At 36.0% G+C, this 18,279-nt stretch overlaps 1 protein-coding gene across 1 annotated transcript in view; it reads right to left on the bottom strand.

Moving 5' to 3' along the window:
- Positions 1-18,279, bottom strand: part of LOC150091659 (ras and EF-hand domain-containing protein-like) — a 215,918-nt gene that overhangs the window by 132,804 nt on the left and 64,835 nt on the right. The window contains exons 3-4 of the mRNA XM_090369154.1: positions 10,992-11,141; positions 7,022-7,112 (exon numbers count right to left, since the gene is read on the bottom strand). Coding sequence (XP_090225280.1) covers positions 7,022-7,112; positions 10,992-11,141 — 241 coding nt within the window. The remainder of the gene's footprint in view (positions 1-7,021; positions 7,113-10,991; positions 11,142-18,279) is intronic.

Below are 18,279 nucleotides of genomic sequence, written 5' to 3'. Positions count from 1 at the left end.
CTTACCGATACTAAACAATAACCTACAAAATCTCAATCTAAGTTCAAATTAAGCTAAAGTATTGTTGCTAGGAATATAAAGCAACTCTTGAAAATAAATTAATATGCCAATAAAAAAGCAAAAATTTAAGAAACTTCTCTATTAGCTGGAGCCGTAAATACTTTGCCTGTTCACATGTACTCTCAAATAGTTGCCTAAAAGAGCAAAGAATGAGAACATGGAGTTTTTCACATATGTGAATACTGGGTTGTTGTTGTTTTGTTTTTAGGAGCATTAGCAACTAAGGCCATATTGCTCTGGAAATGCGGTGGTCATTCCCTGACCTTTCCACATCCTCTGTTTGGTGGTGACAGGCTGGAACCCGGGTCTAATCAAGAAGCGTGTGCTACGCACTGCTGCTCCTTCCCACCTGGCTACGGAGGCGCCAGTGAATACCGGGAAGAGAAGACAAATCAGATAAGACCTGATGTGATGGGTGTGGGAAAGACTTAACTAACACAACTGGTATCATGGATGAATTGAACAGATAATCTGCATTGATATTTCTGGAGAGGGCCCTTCACAGTAAGGAGCAACTGTGTGAATGAAGATGGAAAGCATGAACTCAGTAATACTGAAATTTTGGAAGATTATTTATTAGAAAAACTTTCAAGCATAAAAGCAAACAAGGCTCCTGGAATTGATGTCATGTATCCAGTTATTTTGAGGAATTTGAAAAGAAAGCACATTGAACCATTAAGGTTAATTATCCCAGGGATCACATCTGGTGAGTATGGTCATGGTCTCGGTCTCTCTCTCTCTCTCTCTCTCTCTCTCTCTCTCTCTCTCTCAGGGCAACTAGGAAATTTTTTTTGGCTGGTGCAGCATAAGCTTCAGGCTTCCTTGCACCATATAGCTAATAATAATAATAATAAATGCATCATTCGACTCAAGAGAAATGGCAATGTATTGTTAAAACACAAAGATTGAAGAATGAAGCGGATAACTACCAACCAGTAAGTCTAACTTCAGTGGTAGGGAAGATAAGGGAATCAGTACAGTATCAATTGGATAAAAATGGAATTCTGAAAGAAACAAACACAGCATGGTTTTATGAAGGTAAAATTGTAATTAACCAATCTGGTAAGCTATTTTGATTGAGTCACTCATGAGCTGAATGCAGGAAATAATTTTGACATTTTTACTTGAATTTCAGCAAAGCATTCAACTCAGTACTACCTGAGAGGTTACTCTATAAATGTAACATGTTTGAATCACAGGTAAAATACTTAGAGAGATCACAGGGTAGGAAGCAGAGTGTTGTGAACACTAATAGTAATGGAAAAATGCAAGAAAGCAAGCTTATATAGCATCAGCCAAAAAAAAAAAAAAAAAACACAGTTCACCCATCCATACCTTCCAAGCATTTGTCTAGTTCTTTTAGCATTAGCATTAGCAGACGCATATGATGCAAGAAAGCAAGCTTATTCAGCATCAGCCAAAAAAAAAAAAAAAACACAACCACTACTCCCATTTCACCCCTCCGTTCATTCGAAATACCTGTCCAGCTGAGACTTAAATTTGTTTAGGCTATCAACTTCAACAACAAATGATGGAAGTCTATTCCACAAACCAACTGCCCGCTGGCTAAAGGCAAATTTCCGCACATCTATCCGACATCCGTCCTTCCTCAATTTGAATTTATGCCCTCTCAGGTGATTATTCTGAGCAAGAGGAAGAATCCCATCGGCATTGAGCATGCCCAAGCCATTCAAAGCCTTATACACCTCTATCAGATCACCTCGCCGATGCCTAGTCTCCAGACTGTGTAATTTGCAAAACTTAAGCCTTTCTTCGTAAGAGCAACCCTTTGTTCCATTCACTAATCTTGTTGCCCTTCTCTGTACTCGTTCCAGCAGCTCTACATCCTTCTTGATATGAGGTCTCCAGACCTGTATACAGTACTCAAGGTGTGGCCTGACCAATGCCTTATACAAGGGAATAATCACATCCCTATCCCTGCTAGAAAAATTCCTGTATATCATTGACAAGACACCATGAGCTACTCTTGCAGCTCATCTGCACTGCTCAGAGAACTTCATATCTGCCTGCACAATTACCCCCAGGTCCTTTTCATTCTCTACCACTGTCAGCGTAGTACCACAGAGTTGATACATTGATCTGGGGTTACTGTTTCCCATATGTAGTACTTTACATTTATCAATGTTAAACTTCATTTGCCACCTCTCAGCCCATCTGCTCAACCTTTCCAGATCCTGTTGCAGCAGCATAGCATCAGTAGTGTCCTTAACAATCCTGCCAACCTTTGTATCGTCTGCAAACTTGGACATTAAGCTTGATATACCATCATCAATATCATTTATAAATACAGAAAACAACAATGGACCCAACATTGAACCCTGAGGAACTCCACTAATAACATTAGTCCACGTTGAGCAGTGTCCATTGATTACCACTCTCTGTCTTCTGCCACTCAACTATCCCTTTATCCATAGCAGCAATTTGCCTCCAATGCCACACTTCTCCAATTTGTGCAGCAGTCTGCCATGTGCAACAGTATCAAAAGCCTTTCTAAGATCCAAATATATAATATCAAAGTTATTCCCTGCATCCAGTTCTTTTGTGACTACATCATAGTATCCAATCAAATTGGTCAGACAAGACCTGCCCTTAACAAAACCATGCTGTGTCTGAGCTATAACTGAATTCTTGTCTAGATGATTCCGCAGTGCTTCTTTAACCAGTGCCTCCATTAATTTTCCTGGAACCGAAGTTAAACTAACAGGTCTATAATTACTTGTGTCAGCCTTTGATCCTCCTTTGTGAATTGGGGTTACATTTGCACATCTCCAGTCTATGGGTACCTCCCCTGATTCCAAAGAAGCTGTCATAATTATGGCTAGGGGTTTGCTTACTTCCTTTGCTGCCTCCTTTAATATAACTGGATAGATCCCATCCACCCTGGGTGCCTTTTTTTTGTTTATTCTCAACAATTTCTCCTCCACTTTCCTCTCAGTTATTAGAAAATCATCTAGTTCACTGCCAATGTTTACTTCACCTACGACATTCCCCTTCCTGAATAACTCCTCATGTGTGAATGTAGATGCAAAATACTTGTTTAGATTGTTAGCCACCTGAGCAGGATCCTCAACTGTTCAACCATCAACATCCAGTGGACCAATCTGATTCATCCCTTTCCTTCTTGAGTTTAAATAGGTAAAGAACTCTTTTCTGTTTTTCTTTGCATCCTTTGCCAAGGATTTCCCATAATCTGCCTTTGCCTGCGTAATCTCCTTTGTGACTTGGTTACAAACCAACTTATATCTATCATAGGCTTCCATGTCACCCATTAATTTGTATGTATCGCATGCATTTTTGTTCTCTGCCATATGTCTCATTAGTTCATCTGACAACCATTTAGGCCTGAACCTTGAACAATATTTCTTGGTTGGTATGTAAAGCCTGGTAGCTTCCAAGATTAGTTCCTTGAATGCTTCCCATTTTTAATTTGCTGTTGGTAACATCATCAGTTGGTCCCACTGTATAGAATTTAAATACTGTCTCAGTCCATCATAGTCGCCTTTACGAAAGCAAAAACCCTTCCCTTTACCTCTGATGGTAGTTACCTCCTTGAGTAAATCCCACTTGAGCACACTGTGATCACTGCCACCTAGTGGTTCCTTTATCTGCAGATTCTTAATGCATGAAGAATCACTACTGATAATCAGATCAAGAGTATTACTCCCTCTAGTTGCCTCCCGAACATGCTGGTGTAGAAAACAATCATCCAATAAATCCACAAAAGCCTTGCTAGTGTGTGAGTGACCAACCCACAAATTCCAGTCAATATCTGGGACATTAAAATCCCCCATTATAAGACTCTCTGATTTACTGGCCTACTCTATTTCCCCGTACAGTTTCTTATTATACTCATCAGAGTCATTAGGCCTATAGCACACTCCTACTCTCAATTTTGATTTACCTATGCTTATGTCACACCAAACTGACTCAACACGGCCCTGTCCATCGATGTCAACTGGCTTCACTTCCTTGGATTTTATGTGTTTCTTAACTAATAGCATAACCCCTCCTCCCTTCCTATCCTGTCTATCCTTTCTGTACACATTGTACTCCCCAAATTCCAGTTCTGCCTTCCTTATATCTGTGTGACACCACGTCTCTGATATCCCAACTATATCTGCCTTTGATGTTTTGAGCAATACCTCAAATTCATCAAATTTATTTACTAAACTCCTAGCATTGGTGTACACGCAAGTATACATGCACCTGTTTCTATTCTTAGCTACCCTAACACAACCCATGTGTTTACTTGTACCGCAATGACTTCCAGCAGTCTTTGAAATATCCTGCATCTTGTTTTTCAGGCTTCTGCTCATTCCAATAGAAGCAGTGCAAGAATCTCTTTCACCTCAGTCAGTGGCTACTGTTAATCTATTAGTCTTTGTCTCCCCCCAAGCTAGCAGTTTTCCGACCCACCTAGCACTGCCTCGATGGCATCAGCAAATATTCTTGCACCCTTTCTATTTAAGTGTATCCCATCCCTGTAGAAGCAATCTCTCCTGTTAACAAGTACAGTCCAGGCTGAAAAAAAATTCTTCCTTGAATTTATTCAACCCATTCACTTCCACAACTACAGATGGAACAGCCACCCAAGAATCAACCACCCACTAGCTGAAGACAAACTTCTACACATCTGTCATGCAACCATCCTTCCTCAACTTGAATTTATGTCTCCCATGTGTGTAGTCTCAGCAAGTGGAACAATGCAATGCCATTAACATTTGGCTTACCCAATCTATTCAAGGCTTTAAACATCTCAATCAGATCTTCCTGCAAGTGCCTAGCCTTGAGATGCTACAATTTGCAGAACTGAAGCCTTTCTAGGTAAGAGCATCATTTTGTTCCCTTCACCAGTCTGGTTGCCCTTCTCTGCACCCATTCCAGGAAATCAACATCCTTCCTAAAGTGAGGCCTCCAGACCTGTATACACTACTTAAGATGCAGCCCAACCATGGCCTTATATAAAGAGATAATAACCTCTTTATACCTGCTAGCAAAGTTTCTGTATATCATTGATAAAACCTCATAAGCTGTTCTGGCAGCATGTCTGCACTGCTCAATGGTTATGGTGCTGCTCAACGATTAATGGTTAATCTTCTTCATATTGGGCAAATGTAAGAATGATCCCCAATGATCAGTATCTATTAATATTAAACAACAGCAGACGAGCAATAAAATTGCTCGTCTGCTTCTGGACGAAGTAACTTCGTCCAGAAGCAGATGTGCCATCTGTCAATCACTTGTTATAAATTTTTGATTTTGTAGCCTTGAAAAATCCTGTGATTTCTATACTTCTACTGCAACTCCAGCTTGTTGTGCACCAACAAAAAGTCTGCATTTGGATGTTGATGTAATTTTGCATTTTGCCCATCTTAACATGGAGTTCTGATTTGTTAATTATGCTGAGTTAGCAATCGCTGTTTTCTGTTGCTTGATGAGGTCTATCAGGCCCCCTTCCTCCTTCTTTCTGAGCAAAAGTATTTAAGAAATCAAGAATGATATGTGGCCATATCGTGTGATTCCCCACAGTTTGAATATATACAGTGCAGCAACTGGAAAATGAAACTGATGCTAGAAAAAATTAATGATCCCATGTACGAGTTAACTAACCTTTATTTATTCAAAGTAACTTCCTCCCACATCCACACACGGCATTCAATGATCATGAAGCAACTGGAATGACTAGTGAAAGGCTGTGAATAGTGTAGTGTTCATTGTTCTCATCACAGCTCTTTGAATGCTGTCAATGTCATCAAAATAACAGCCTTTCAGTAGTGCCAAGAGCTTCAGGAACAAAAAGAAGTCACACAGGGCTAAGTCTGGTGAATACAGTGGGTGCAACGGTGTGAAGACTTATTTTCTAGCCAAAAACTCCCAAACAATGAGAACCTTGTGGCATGGTGTGTTGTCATGCAAGAGAAACCAACTGCCATCCTCTCCATACAAGGCTGCACACGATGAATTCTCTGCAACAAACATTTCAAACCATCCAGATAGTAGGCAGCAGTAACACTTTGGCCAATGGGCATGAACTCTTTGTGCACAATTCCCTTTCTATCGTAGAAAGTGATGAACATGATTTTGATTTTTTACCTTTCTTGATAAACTTTTTTGGCTTTTGGAAAGTTTCCAACTTCCACTCCTCAATTTGTCACTTCATTGTAGAGTCATACTGAAAACACCATGTCTCATCACCTGTAATGATCAAATTCAGAAAGTTGGGTTTGCTTCAGTGGCCTCGACGAGTTCTCTGCAGTGTTCGACTCACGCTGTTGTTGACTGTCTATTAATGAATGTGGAACAAACTGCACACAGTCCTTGGTTTTCTTCAAATCCTGAGTTATTATTTGTCGAATGGTTTCCTCATTAATGCATCGATCTTTTGAAATCATTCAGCACATTGGTCATTGGTAATGATTTCCTGCACCTTTTCAATCAACTCTTGCATTTGAACCTTTTTTTTTTTTTTTGCTGGGTCTGGCTGTTTGTCGTCTTCCAGTGATTCTTTTCTATGAGTGAAATGCTTATGCCACTTGAACACACACATACACAAGACAGACAATTTTCTCCATACACTTGATTCATCATTTGAAATGTTTCCATTGCACTTTTGCTTAGTCAAACACAAAACTTGATGTTTTCTCTTTGTTCCATTGTCCCTTCACAATGCAGACACAGGAGAGATGTGCAGTTCAGCTCACACTATGTTCTGAAATGGTGGAAATTTCCACTGATCTTGATTGTGGTACTTGAGGAACAATCATTCTTTTATTTTAAGTTTACTTCTAGTATATGGCAGCACCAGCACTCATCTCATAACAGTCTCGTTTTCCAACCGTTGCTTTTTCCTCTATCACTGCAAATTGGATAAGGTTTCTAATATTTTGACCAGGCAGCATGTGTATACACACTAACTTAGAAATATGAAAAATAAACTTACTGTTCTCTGAGCTTGTAGCTCAACATCTTTCACTTGACTATTTAGTTCTTCCTCCAATGTTTGAATGTGACGCTCATGCTCTTGCTTTTCTCTGGGGAAAAAAACAGGATAAAAAAATAAATAAATAAACAATTACACACAAAGACACCTAAACCACAGCAATGATAGAACAGCTTAATAAGAAGGGGTGCAAATTTTTATATATGCTTCCTTATCAATCAAAATTAAATTCCAAATACAAATTGTAGAATTTATTACAAATAAGAACTGTTAAAATTATTTCTAATGTGAAAATTTTACTTAGAACTTTCTATATATTTGCTACATCAAATGTAACTAGTGAATATTCATTCAATAAGTTAAAATCAATGAACAATTATTTACAGTCATCAATGAACCAAGGGTGACTTTCTAGTTCTGGCCCTTTTATCTGTTGATTTATGATAACTACTAAAAATATGACATGCTAAACTTGAATGATGTAATAAATATAAAATCAAAATTCGTACATTATACACAAGCTTGATTCTGATCATGGAGAGGCTTTCTGTTCTCACTGAAAATCATGCACTGAGGTCTAAATACTAAAGCTTGGGCTTATGTTCAATTTAGATACAAATACATTACTTTATTCACAATTCTGTTTAAGTTTCTAATATGCTATCAAATTAAAATGCTAATATGTTAAGTTCCTATCACTCACCTGAATAGGTGAATCCACTGTACATTAAAAAATCAGAAACACTGCCAGGACAGCTGTTTCAAAGCTTACTGGCTTCTTATTAGCTGGCAGATGCCCTCTCTTAGCAAACATATGTTAAATATGAAATCATTGAATTCATAAATATGAATAATGTATTTTGGCTAAGTGAACAAACAAGTGATGTATGGAAGTAAAACTTCCATTTTAAAAACAAAACAACTATTATGTTTTAACATTTAACTACCAAAACTTCTTAACTACAAAAGTTTGTGCATGCTACCTGTATTTGATTTCAGTCATGGTGCAGCATGTGATCAAAATCAAACTCAGGTTTGATTTTGATCACACGAATAAATATTAGTATTATTTATAAAACTTGAAAAATAAAGAAAACAAATGAACAAATTTTTGTTTTTTTCATACAAATCCTTTTTTGAGAAAATATGTGTGTATCAATATTTTAGTTCATTTTCAAGTGTCAAAAGAGGCCTCTCAATTCATTTAATGATATATATAATTTTTCAAATTCAAGTGAATATCGTACTTTCTTACATATTCAGTATTATGCAGCATTTGTTCATATGTTCAAAGCTTACAACAATTTGGAAAAAACTTTAAAATAAAACATTTTAATGGTTTTTGCCATATTTTATGACACACAATGTTTATTATATGTTTATATAAAATATAATCAATATAATCATATGTAAGCGCGGCATCAATGTAATTTTCAGTGATGAAATGTTAGCATTAGCAGAGGCATATGATGCAAGAAAGCAAGCTTATTCAGCATCAGCCAAAAAAAAAAAAACCCACTCCCATTTCACCCCTCCGTTCGTTCGAAATACCTGTCCAGTTGAGCTTTAAATTTGTTTAGGCTATCAACTTCAACAACAAGTGATGGAAGTCGGTTCCACCAACCAACCACCCGCTGGCCAAAGGCAAATTCATAGTATATTGAAATAAAAACAGAGAGTACTGTATAATCAGTTAGAGAATATTGGCAGGGAAAGATACATGGGAAAGAAATCTATATGAACATTTCATCACTAATAACATCACTAATGTTATTAGTGATGAAATGTTCATATAGATTTCTTTCCCATGTATCTTTCCCTGCCAATATTCTCTAACTGATTATACAGTACTCTCTGTTTTTATTTCAATATACTATGAATTACGAGACATTAAATTTTTGTTTGGTGTTAACAGACACCAGATGAGCATAAGCATAAGCATCTATGGCAAAGGTAAAGAAAGCCCACAGGAGAAGCACGCAAAAGTTTGATAAATTTACCAGTAAAAGTACTTTGCAGTAATGGCATTTGTATTGTTGCTCGCTGAGTAAACATACAATGGGTGTTATCGGTCAGGAGTAGAAATTGACTCCCGTGGGAGATTAAAACCCACCCGAAATGGAGGGGGTAACCTAACCTTTTTTCTTTAGAATCACTGGTGGACTAGTGGATAAATTACTTTGCCAATTATAAGACACTCTGATTTGGATTTTAAATTAAAAAAATAATAAATTGTTTATTAAGGAAAATAAGGCAAAGGAAGCCCACACGAGAAGCATGGCAAACTTTGAAAAAGTTTACCGGTGAAACTACGTTATGAACATTTTTTATGACACCAGAACTTCCAATATGACTCTGTTTGTGATTCAATTAGTGATTCTAAAGAAAAAAGATCAGGTTACCCCCTCCACTTCAGGAGGGTTTCAAGCTCCCGTGGGATTCAACTTCTACTCCAGACCGATAACACCCACCATCTGTTTACCGAGCGAGCAACAATACAAATGCCTTTACGGCAAAGTACTTTTACTGGTAAATTTCATCGAACTTTTGCATGCTTCTTGTGTGGGCTTTCTTTACCTTAGCCGCATCGACCTTTCTTCTAGGCAACTCCCATTCTCAAGTGGCATCTATGAGAAACCAGTGACAGGCATCTTACATCTAATCCTGCCATAGAACTAAATGCAAACAGCTGACAAAAATACAGATGTTGACATTGTGTCTGCTAGACGCCACTAAGAGTGTCAGAGTTTCAATCAAGGGATCAGTGATCTTGAAAATACTGAAAAATACGATAAAACTTTCTTTATTGTTATTTCTTTCTCTCATTTAGTTTTGTTCAATAATTTTAACTGGATCTGGCCAAACATAATTAACAGATCACTTTTGCCTATACCAAAGTGCTGTACATCTTTTTAAAATAGTTAAGTCTCCATTTTTTTTTTTTTTTTTTTTTTTCAAAATGTAAAATTTATTAAATAACTTTTACTGCATTCAGTCAGTAAAAAGCTAATTTTTAGCTTTTTACTGACTGAATGCAACAAAAATTAGCTAAAAATTAATTTTTTTAATTTTTAGCTTTTTTAATTTAATTTATTTTTTTAAATTAATTTTTAATAAAAAATAGGGTGGGTTAAAAAGAAGCCAATGAGTAACAGAAGGTTAATAGTTTTTCAGTTTAACAACAAATTTACATTAATATATTTCAATTTAATTTTTGTGCTATCTATCTGCATTGATATAATAAATCTATGACCCTATTCAGTGTGAAATTTTCAGAAGCCTATCTCTCAGTAAAGCAACGTACAACTGTACATTATAATCAGTAAATATTTAAATACTGTGGCCTCCATCTATATCAGGGTGCAAATTATTTGCAACCGATTAGTCACAACTATTACACATTCCTATATTCAGAGAATTACGAATTAATTTTAATTCTAATTAAAATAAACAAGAGAATAATATAATGCTCATAAATTATAAAATAGCTAAAGCTTAGTTGATACCATAAAAGCACAAGAATACTTTTCTTCTGATAGTTTTTTTTGGCCTGTAGAGTTTAAATTATATAACAAAATGCTATAGTCTTCAGAGAAAACTTTACCTGTAGCAGTTTCTTATTACACACAAATAATACCATCAGACTATCACAGCCAGCTTCAGAACTTACTGGTCCCTTATCAGATGATGGCCTCCAATTTATGGTTTTTCCCCATTAAACTCCAGAAACTTACAGTTTATAGGTTCAATTTTAATAATAATAGTTAAGTGTCGATTTCTATATGTAAAACTTATTATATAAAAAAAGCACTACTAATAACATTAATTGGCATCACTATATCTAAAGTTTATTAATTTTTTCTTTCCTTTCTTTCTTCTTATTGTATCCATATGAAATATGCAATTATAACCCTGATGCTCATAAAAAAATTTAGCTATGTTGAAATTAAAGAATTTCGAATTAAAGAACCTTAGCCATGAGGATTCTAGCTGCTTATTTTCTTCCTTTAATTTTCTCAAATTCTCTAATAAATCTTGTACAAAATTTTCGAAATAGGCAGTTGCCTGTAACTTATTGCTCTTCTGCAACTGTGTAAAGAAGTCAGCCAATTCATCTTCACTGTATAAAAGAAATAATAATAAATAAATAAATATCTCATAAATACAAAATGAAAAACTTGGTTTGAAGAAACATTAAAAAAAATTAAACTAGCATACACAAAAACAACAAATTTTTAAAATAACATATAATTTTGAATAAGAACATTTTTTAAATTAAATGTTTTTAAAAATGGCGGTGCAGATACAGTGCATTTCAGAAGTCCTGCTCTACGTTTAAATCGTGACTAAGATAAAAAAAATAGGCATTCTAATGTCTAATTTCTAATTCAAAATTATATTTTCCAATTTGTAGAAACTATAATTTTGAAATTGTGGACATTACAATGATTCATTCAGCCACCCAAAGTGTCTCCCATTATAACCATATCGTACAGAGCCGCAAGTATGTACTCCAGCACCCATGAAAAGATAAAAATGTTTGCACCTCCCAACAAATAACAACCATGACACTACTGCTGAACAAAAAATAACACTAAATGAGTTTGCTTAGTGTGGATGTGAATTGCGGTCATGCAAGTTCATAGTTTTTCCCCATTAAACTCCAGAAACATACAGCTTATAGGTTCAATTTTAAAACCCTCCGACTAGTTCGCCAAACTTAAAAAAATAATAACATGAGCGATGCCTTTCGTGCACCACTCACTTTGTCGGTTAATAATAATTTTAACAATAAGTCTGTACGTATAAATGTATCCGAAAGGATACATTTATACATATTCCGAAATGTATCCGAAAGGATACATTTATACGTACGTGCGTTTGAACTGCCGTGGTTCAAGTTCTCGTGACTATTGTTGTATTGTATGGTGATTTTTTTTTTTTTTTTTTTCATATTATTGGCCTACTGCCATGCAGGAAACTGTAAGTATACTCCAGCCAAACTTAAAACTAGCATGTCCCAAAATATATTTTCATGCTGATTTTTGAAAATATGTTTTGGCATTAGTAGTGGCAAATGATGCAAGAAAGCAAGCTTATACAGCATCAGCCAAAAAAAAAAAAAATAATAATGACACTTCCCATTTCACCAATTTATTCCTTCCAATAGTTTGTCTAGTTCTTCCTTGAATTTATTTAAGCTATCAACTTCCACAGCATCAGATGGAAGTTTGTTCCAGCAATCAACCACCTGCTGGCTAAAGGCACACTCCCGCACATCTATTCTGCAACCGTCCTTTTTCAGTTTGAATTTGTGCCCTCTCACGTGCAATCTGAGCAATAGGAAGAATTCCATCAGCATTGAGCTTGCTTAATCAATTCAAAGCCTTAAACACCTCAATCAGATCACCTCCTAGCTGCATACTCTCCTGACACTGCAATTTGCAGAACTGAAGCCTTTCTTGGTAAGAGCACCCCATTTTTCCCTTTGCCAATCTCCTTGCCCTTCTCTAAGGATGTAGAGCTGCTGGAATATACTCATTCCAGCAGCTCTACATCCTTCCTAAAATGAGACCTCCCAGACCTGTATGCAGTACTCAAGATGTGGCATGACTATTGCCTTATACAATAGTATAATCACTTCCTTATCCCTGCTAGCAAAATTTCTGTATGTCATTGACAAAACCCCATGAGCTGTCCTGCTACCCTGTCTTCATTGCTCAGAGAACTTCATATCTGACCGCACAAATACCCCCAGGTCTTTTTCATTTTCCACTACCCTGATTGTTACACCACACAGTTTGTACATTACTCTGGAGTTACTGCTACCCATATGCAGTACTTTGCATGTGTCAATGTTAAACTTCAGTTGCCATTTCTCAGAGCCCATCCGCCTAACTTTTCTAGATCCTCTTGCAGTAGCATACTGTCATTAATAACCCTTTCAGCCTTTGTATCATCTGCAAACTTGGACATTAAGCCTGATATGCCTTCATCAGTGTCATTGATAAATATAGAAAACAACAGTGGGTCCAACACCAAATCATGGGGGACTCCGCTAATAACATTAGTTATTAGTGGAATTCCCCAGGGTTCATGTCCACTGATTACCACTCTCCATCTTCTCCCACTCAACCATACCTTTAACTATAGCAACAACTTGCCCTAAATGTCACACTGCTCTAATTTGTACAGCAGTCTTTTATGTGCAGTAGTATCAAAAGCTTTCCTGAAATCCATGTATGATATCAAAATAATTTTTTGCATCCAGTTCCTTTGTGACAACATCATAATATCCAATCAAATTGGTAAGACAAGATTTCCCCTTAACGAACCCTTGCTGTGTCTAAATTATAATTGCAGCCATGTCTAGATCAGTGGTCTTCAAACTTTTTTGAGGCGCACCCTTGTTTTACTTTAAAGGACTAGCGTGCACCTTGGAACAAAAAATTAAATACATGTTTAATATATTTTTTTAAATTTATAAGTCATATAATTACATGGAAGGCATTATATATAAAATCACATTTATAAAGTCATATATAATTTTAAAAGATCACGAATAAAAAATAAAAAAAAAAAATTAAATTGAAGTTCAATAACAAAATTATTTGAAATCATTAATGTAACAAGTGTAGTAAATATAATGTAATGCTATTTGTTTTATTTATAAGTAATTAAAAATAGAATCACATATATAAAATCACAATCTGATTTGATACAAAAATACAAAACGAAATTGAAATTAAAGTACAAATTGGTATAAATCAAATCAACAGCATTTTCTACTAGGAACAATGTACTTGAATATTTTTCATTATATCTTGGTTTCATATTTTGGGACACAGCTACCCAAAGATCTGGTTCCAAGTTAAGTTTATTTCTAAACGTGGTTTTAATAATAGTTATTGCAGAGAAAGTCACCTCACATAGGTACATTTATGCAAATAGAAGGATTATATCGCTCGCTCTGCTTACCAAATCATCCCATGGATCATCTCCCGCACCCCACTTTGGAGACCACTGGTCTAGATAATGTTGCATTACTTCTTTTACCATTGACTCCATTATTTTCCTTGGAGCAGAAGTTAAACTGACACGTCTGTAATTGCTCGTGTCACCCTTTGATCCTCTTTTGTGAATTGTGGATACATTCACACATCTCCAGTCTGCATGGACCTTGCCCAAATCCAAGGGTGCTCTCATAATTATGACTAAGGATTTGCTTACTTCCTCTGCTGCCTCCCTTAATATAATCCGATAGATTAGCATTAGCATGGCATATGATGCAAGAAAGCAAGCTTATATAGCATCACCAAAAAAAAAAAGACCCTTCCCATATCATCCATCCATTCACTCCAAATGTTTGTCTACTTTGCCCTGAACTTATTTAAGTTGATGACCTCCACTTCAACAGATGGAAGGTTGTTCCAGCTATCAACCATCTGCTGGCTAAAGGCGAATTTCCACACATCTATTCTACAATTGTCTTTCCTCAATTTGAATTTATGCCCCTTCAAGGGAGTAATCTGAGCAAGAGGAAGAATCCCATTAGCATTGGGCTTGCTCAATCCATTCAATGCCTTATACAGCTCAATTAGATCATCTCGCAGGCACCTAGTCTCCAGAAACTGCAATTTACAGAACTGAAGCCTTTCTTGGTAACACCAACCCTTTGTTCCACTCACCAATCTCGTTGCCCTTCTCTGTACTCATTCCAGCAGTTCTACATTGATATTATTGTAATTTTTTCTGTCCTGTCAACCCCTCTCACTTTATGGGATCGTCCTGGACAACAAACAGGAAATTAGTGTCTACACTAGTTACGATTGTAATATTATAGACAGCACCTCCAAGGAACCTTACCCAAACAGTTAGCGGATGATTCGGATGTCTCCACAATGGTACTCAGTCATTGCTGGAGTGTTCCAGTGCCTCTTAACATGGCTATTCAAATTAAATGCTACCTAACAAAAAAATAATATAAGGCCAGTTCCTGGCCATGTACTGCAAAAATCAAGATAGGTGCTAATCATTTAGTGAAATTTTCAATCATAATCATTTTCATTTGGTATATACATAATGAATGTAGGAGCGATACAATGGTCATTGAAAGATACAACGTGTAGTTGATTTGGAAATCTAAACATTCAATTTTGCAAATCTAAATATGCAATTTGTCATACTGGTTTTCTACCGTGGGTTCCTTTAGGCCAGTGCTTCTCAAAGTGGACGATATCGCCCCTGGGAGTCGTTTGAATTATCTGTGGGGCGTTAGGCATGAAAGGGGGCGGATGGAGCACCATCAATGATTGGTCGTTACAAGGGTTTTATGGCTTATTTAAAAAATGCTGTGCCAAATTCATTATTGTTCATTGAGTCATTCACCATTAGCATTTAGTTGCAAAAAAACTTGATGATCAACTGCACAATTCTCTACAAACTATCATTAACTTCTATAAACAAAATTAATGCACATTCTTTGAAAGATCGTATATTTCGAAAGCTTTGTGATCAAAACAGTGAAGATTTTGAATGATTGCTACTTCACTTCGAGGTTCGGTGGTTGTCAAAAGGCAACTGTCTCAACAGATTTTATGAACTCTTTGATACTGTTGTCGAGTTTTTTTGAAGACAGGAACAACGACCTTAGTAATGACCTCAAGAAAATAAAAACTGATATTGCCTATCTTGTAGATTTATTTACTAGATTCAACTCAATGAACTTACATTTACAAGGACAAGATGGACAACATTATTTAGGCGAAAACTCAAATTTCAGCATTTATTTCAAAATTAAAGCTTTTTATGCACAACGTAGGACGACGTGAATTGTATCAATTTCCAAATCTGTTGGAAATAGAGAAAAAAGAAAAAATAGCTGATGAAACTCTACTAACTTTTTGTAATCATCTAGAAATATTGCACAGAGGTTCGAAGATCTCCTTAATTTGAAAATTCCAGATTTGGTTATAAATCTTTTTTTTAAATAATGACGATGGTGAACGTTTTGTAGAAGAAGAATTGATTAAGTTACAAAATGAAGTTGAACTGAAGCCAAAATTTCAAAATTCATATCAGGAATTTTGGTTACAAAAGAAAATCCCTGACCATTATCCTGCATTGTGGAGAATTGTAAAAAAAATTACTTATTTTCTTTCCAACATCATATCTAGTCGAAACTGGTTTCAGTGCTGTATCTCAATTGCTGGCAAAACAAAGAAATTGTCTGGATGTTGTTAAACGTGGCGATTTACGACTTCTATAACCCCAGGGGCTCACATCTGGTGAGTATGGGCTTGGCACACCCAGGGTCCTGAGTTGGATATCATCATTCTTCTCTTTCTTGGTGATTCATCTCTCTCTCTCTCTCTCTCTCTCTCTCTCTCTCTCTCTCTCTCTCTCTCTCTCTCTCTCTCTCTCTCTCAGCGTAACCCAGGAATTTTGTTTTTTTTTTGGCTGGTGCAGCATAAGCCTCAGGCTTCCTTGTACCATATGGCTAATAATCATAATAATACTTACAGATATTAAACATAATGTTGATAAGCTAATAAATCTCCACCAAGCTCATCCATCGCATTAAATATTAAAATATAATTAACTATTTCCATTAATATCATGACTTATTTATGTAATTAACTTTAATTTTTATGACTTAATTTAAATGACTAACTGACTTTATTTATATAGTTGTAATTTTTTACGAAGAAGGAATAAAGTGCAGTAAATAGTTTTCTTTACAATTCACACACATACATGTGGGGCTGAATTTACGGTTTTGGAGGCAAACAGACAAATATTCATTTCAGTTATTTAGCTTCACTTTATATTGGTGGGCTAAAAAGGGCCCTGGCGAGGGCTTTTTTTTTTTTAGGGGGCGGTGATCCAAAAAAGTTTGAGAAGCACTGCTTTGGACCATGGTTTTCTTCTTGTTCATTATCGCCCACGATTCTTTTTATCCTCTAGGCTTATTTTCTTTATCCATGCTCCCATTTTCTGAGATAAAATACAAGAAAATTTTCTGCCATGTTCACGGTGATTTCTAAATTAATGGCTTTTATCACTAAATAACTTCTTCCTTCAAAATTAAAATGATTTTTCAATCTGAGCTGAACATTTAACCTTGATGTATTGTTTAAAGGTAGCCACTATGTGTGAGAATGATTTCTACCGACCTACATTCTACAAATTTGTGAAACATATATAATGGTGTTCATTCCATTCATTTAGAAATATTTAACCTTACAAATGACCTATAGCACTCTAAAAACATATAGACATAGGTAGATATCCGACTTGTGAGAGAACTTTTTTCAGATGTACAATCTTCTCCTCAGAAGTGCGTCAAGCCTTTTCAAGTGCCTAAATGCAAAAACAAAAATGCTGCCCTTTATTCATTATTTAGCCATTCTAATATAGAAGATGTCATGGTCGCACTAATGATGGCGGTATTTTATAATGCTTTGTGGAAACCACTGAAATAATGCGGAAAGAGAATATCAAGGAATTGCAGGCATTGAAGATCAGCAAAGGACGTATCAGTCAGTTAACTAGTATTGATATCCAGTCAGATTAACAGCCGTCCAAAGAAAATATTCAAAAGATGTGTCTCATTTGGGGGAAGAGAGAGAGCTCTACAGTCCTAACTGAATAAAAGAGGTAATAACTGTTTTCACAGCATAAGAAAGAAATTTAGTTGTTGTTTTTTTTTAAAGTCAAACACGAGTTATGTAAATAAGTTAGTTTTATTTTTTTGTTTGTTTTATTATTTATTATTATTTTTTTTTTTTGTTTTTGCTTTTTTTGTGGGTGATGCTTTATGAGCTTACTTTCTTGAATCATTTGCCACTACAAATACTATACTGGTGTACAAAATTTAAGGACCAATTAGGTTTTCGCCTTAGCTTCTCATAGGAGTGGCCTGGATATGGGAAAAACATACCAAAGGAACCTGGTGAGGTACAGAAATGATGAAAGAAACAACACCGGCACAACAAAGGAAACAAAAGGTACAGAGGGACTTTATTCAAAAATGGCAACATAGCACTGGCTGTCGTGATGATACAGATGCATCACTGCCAAAGATGGGACAAAGAGAAAAGGTGGTCCTCAGTAGGAGATATGGCCACCCCTAATGTCGATTCAGGCTTTGCATGGCCTGTCCATACTTAGAACAATGTTGTTGATAAGTTCTTGTTGTAGCATCGTCCATTCCTCTGTCAGCGCCATCTTCAGCTGTAGAACATTTTCTGGTCACA

Source organism: Mastigoproctus giganteus, chromosome 1, assembly GCF_048544385.1.
Source record: "Mastigoproctus giganteus isolate SK-2022 chromosome 1, ASM4854438v1, whole genome shotgun sequence".
In the NCBI taxonomy this organism is placed as follows: domain Eukaryota; kingdom Metazoa; phylum Arthropoda; class Arachnida; order Uropygi; family Thelyphonidae; genus Mastigoproctus; species Mastigoproctus giganteus.
This window is presented reverse-complemented; position numbering and strand designations above follow the sequence as displayed.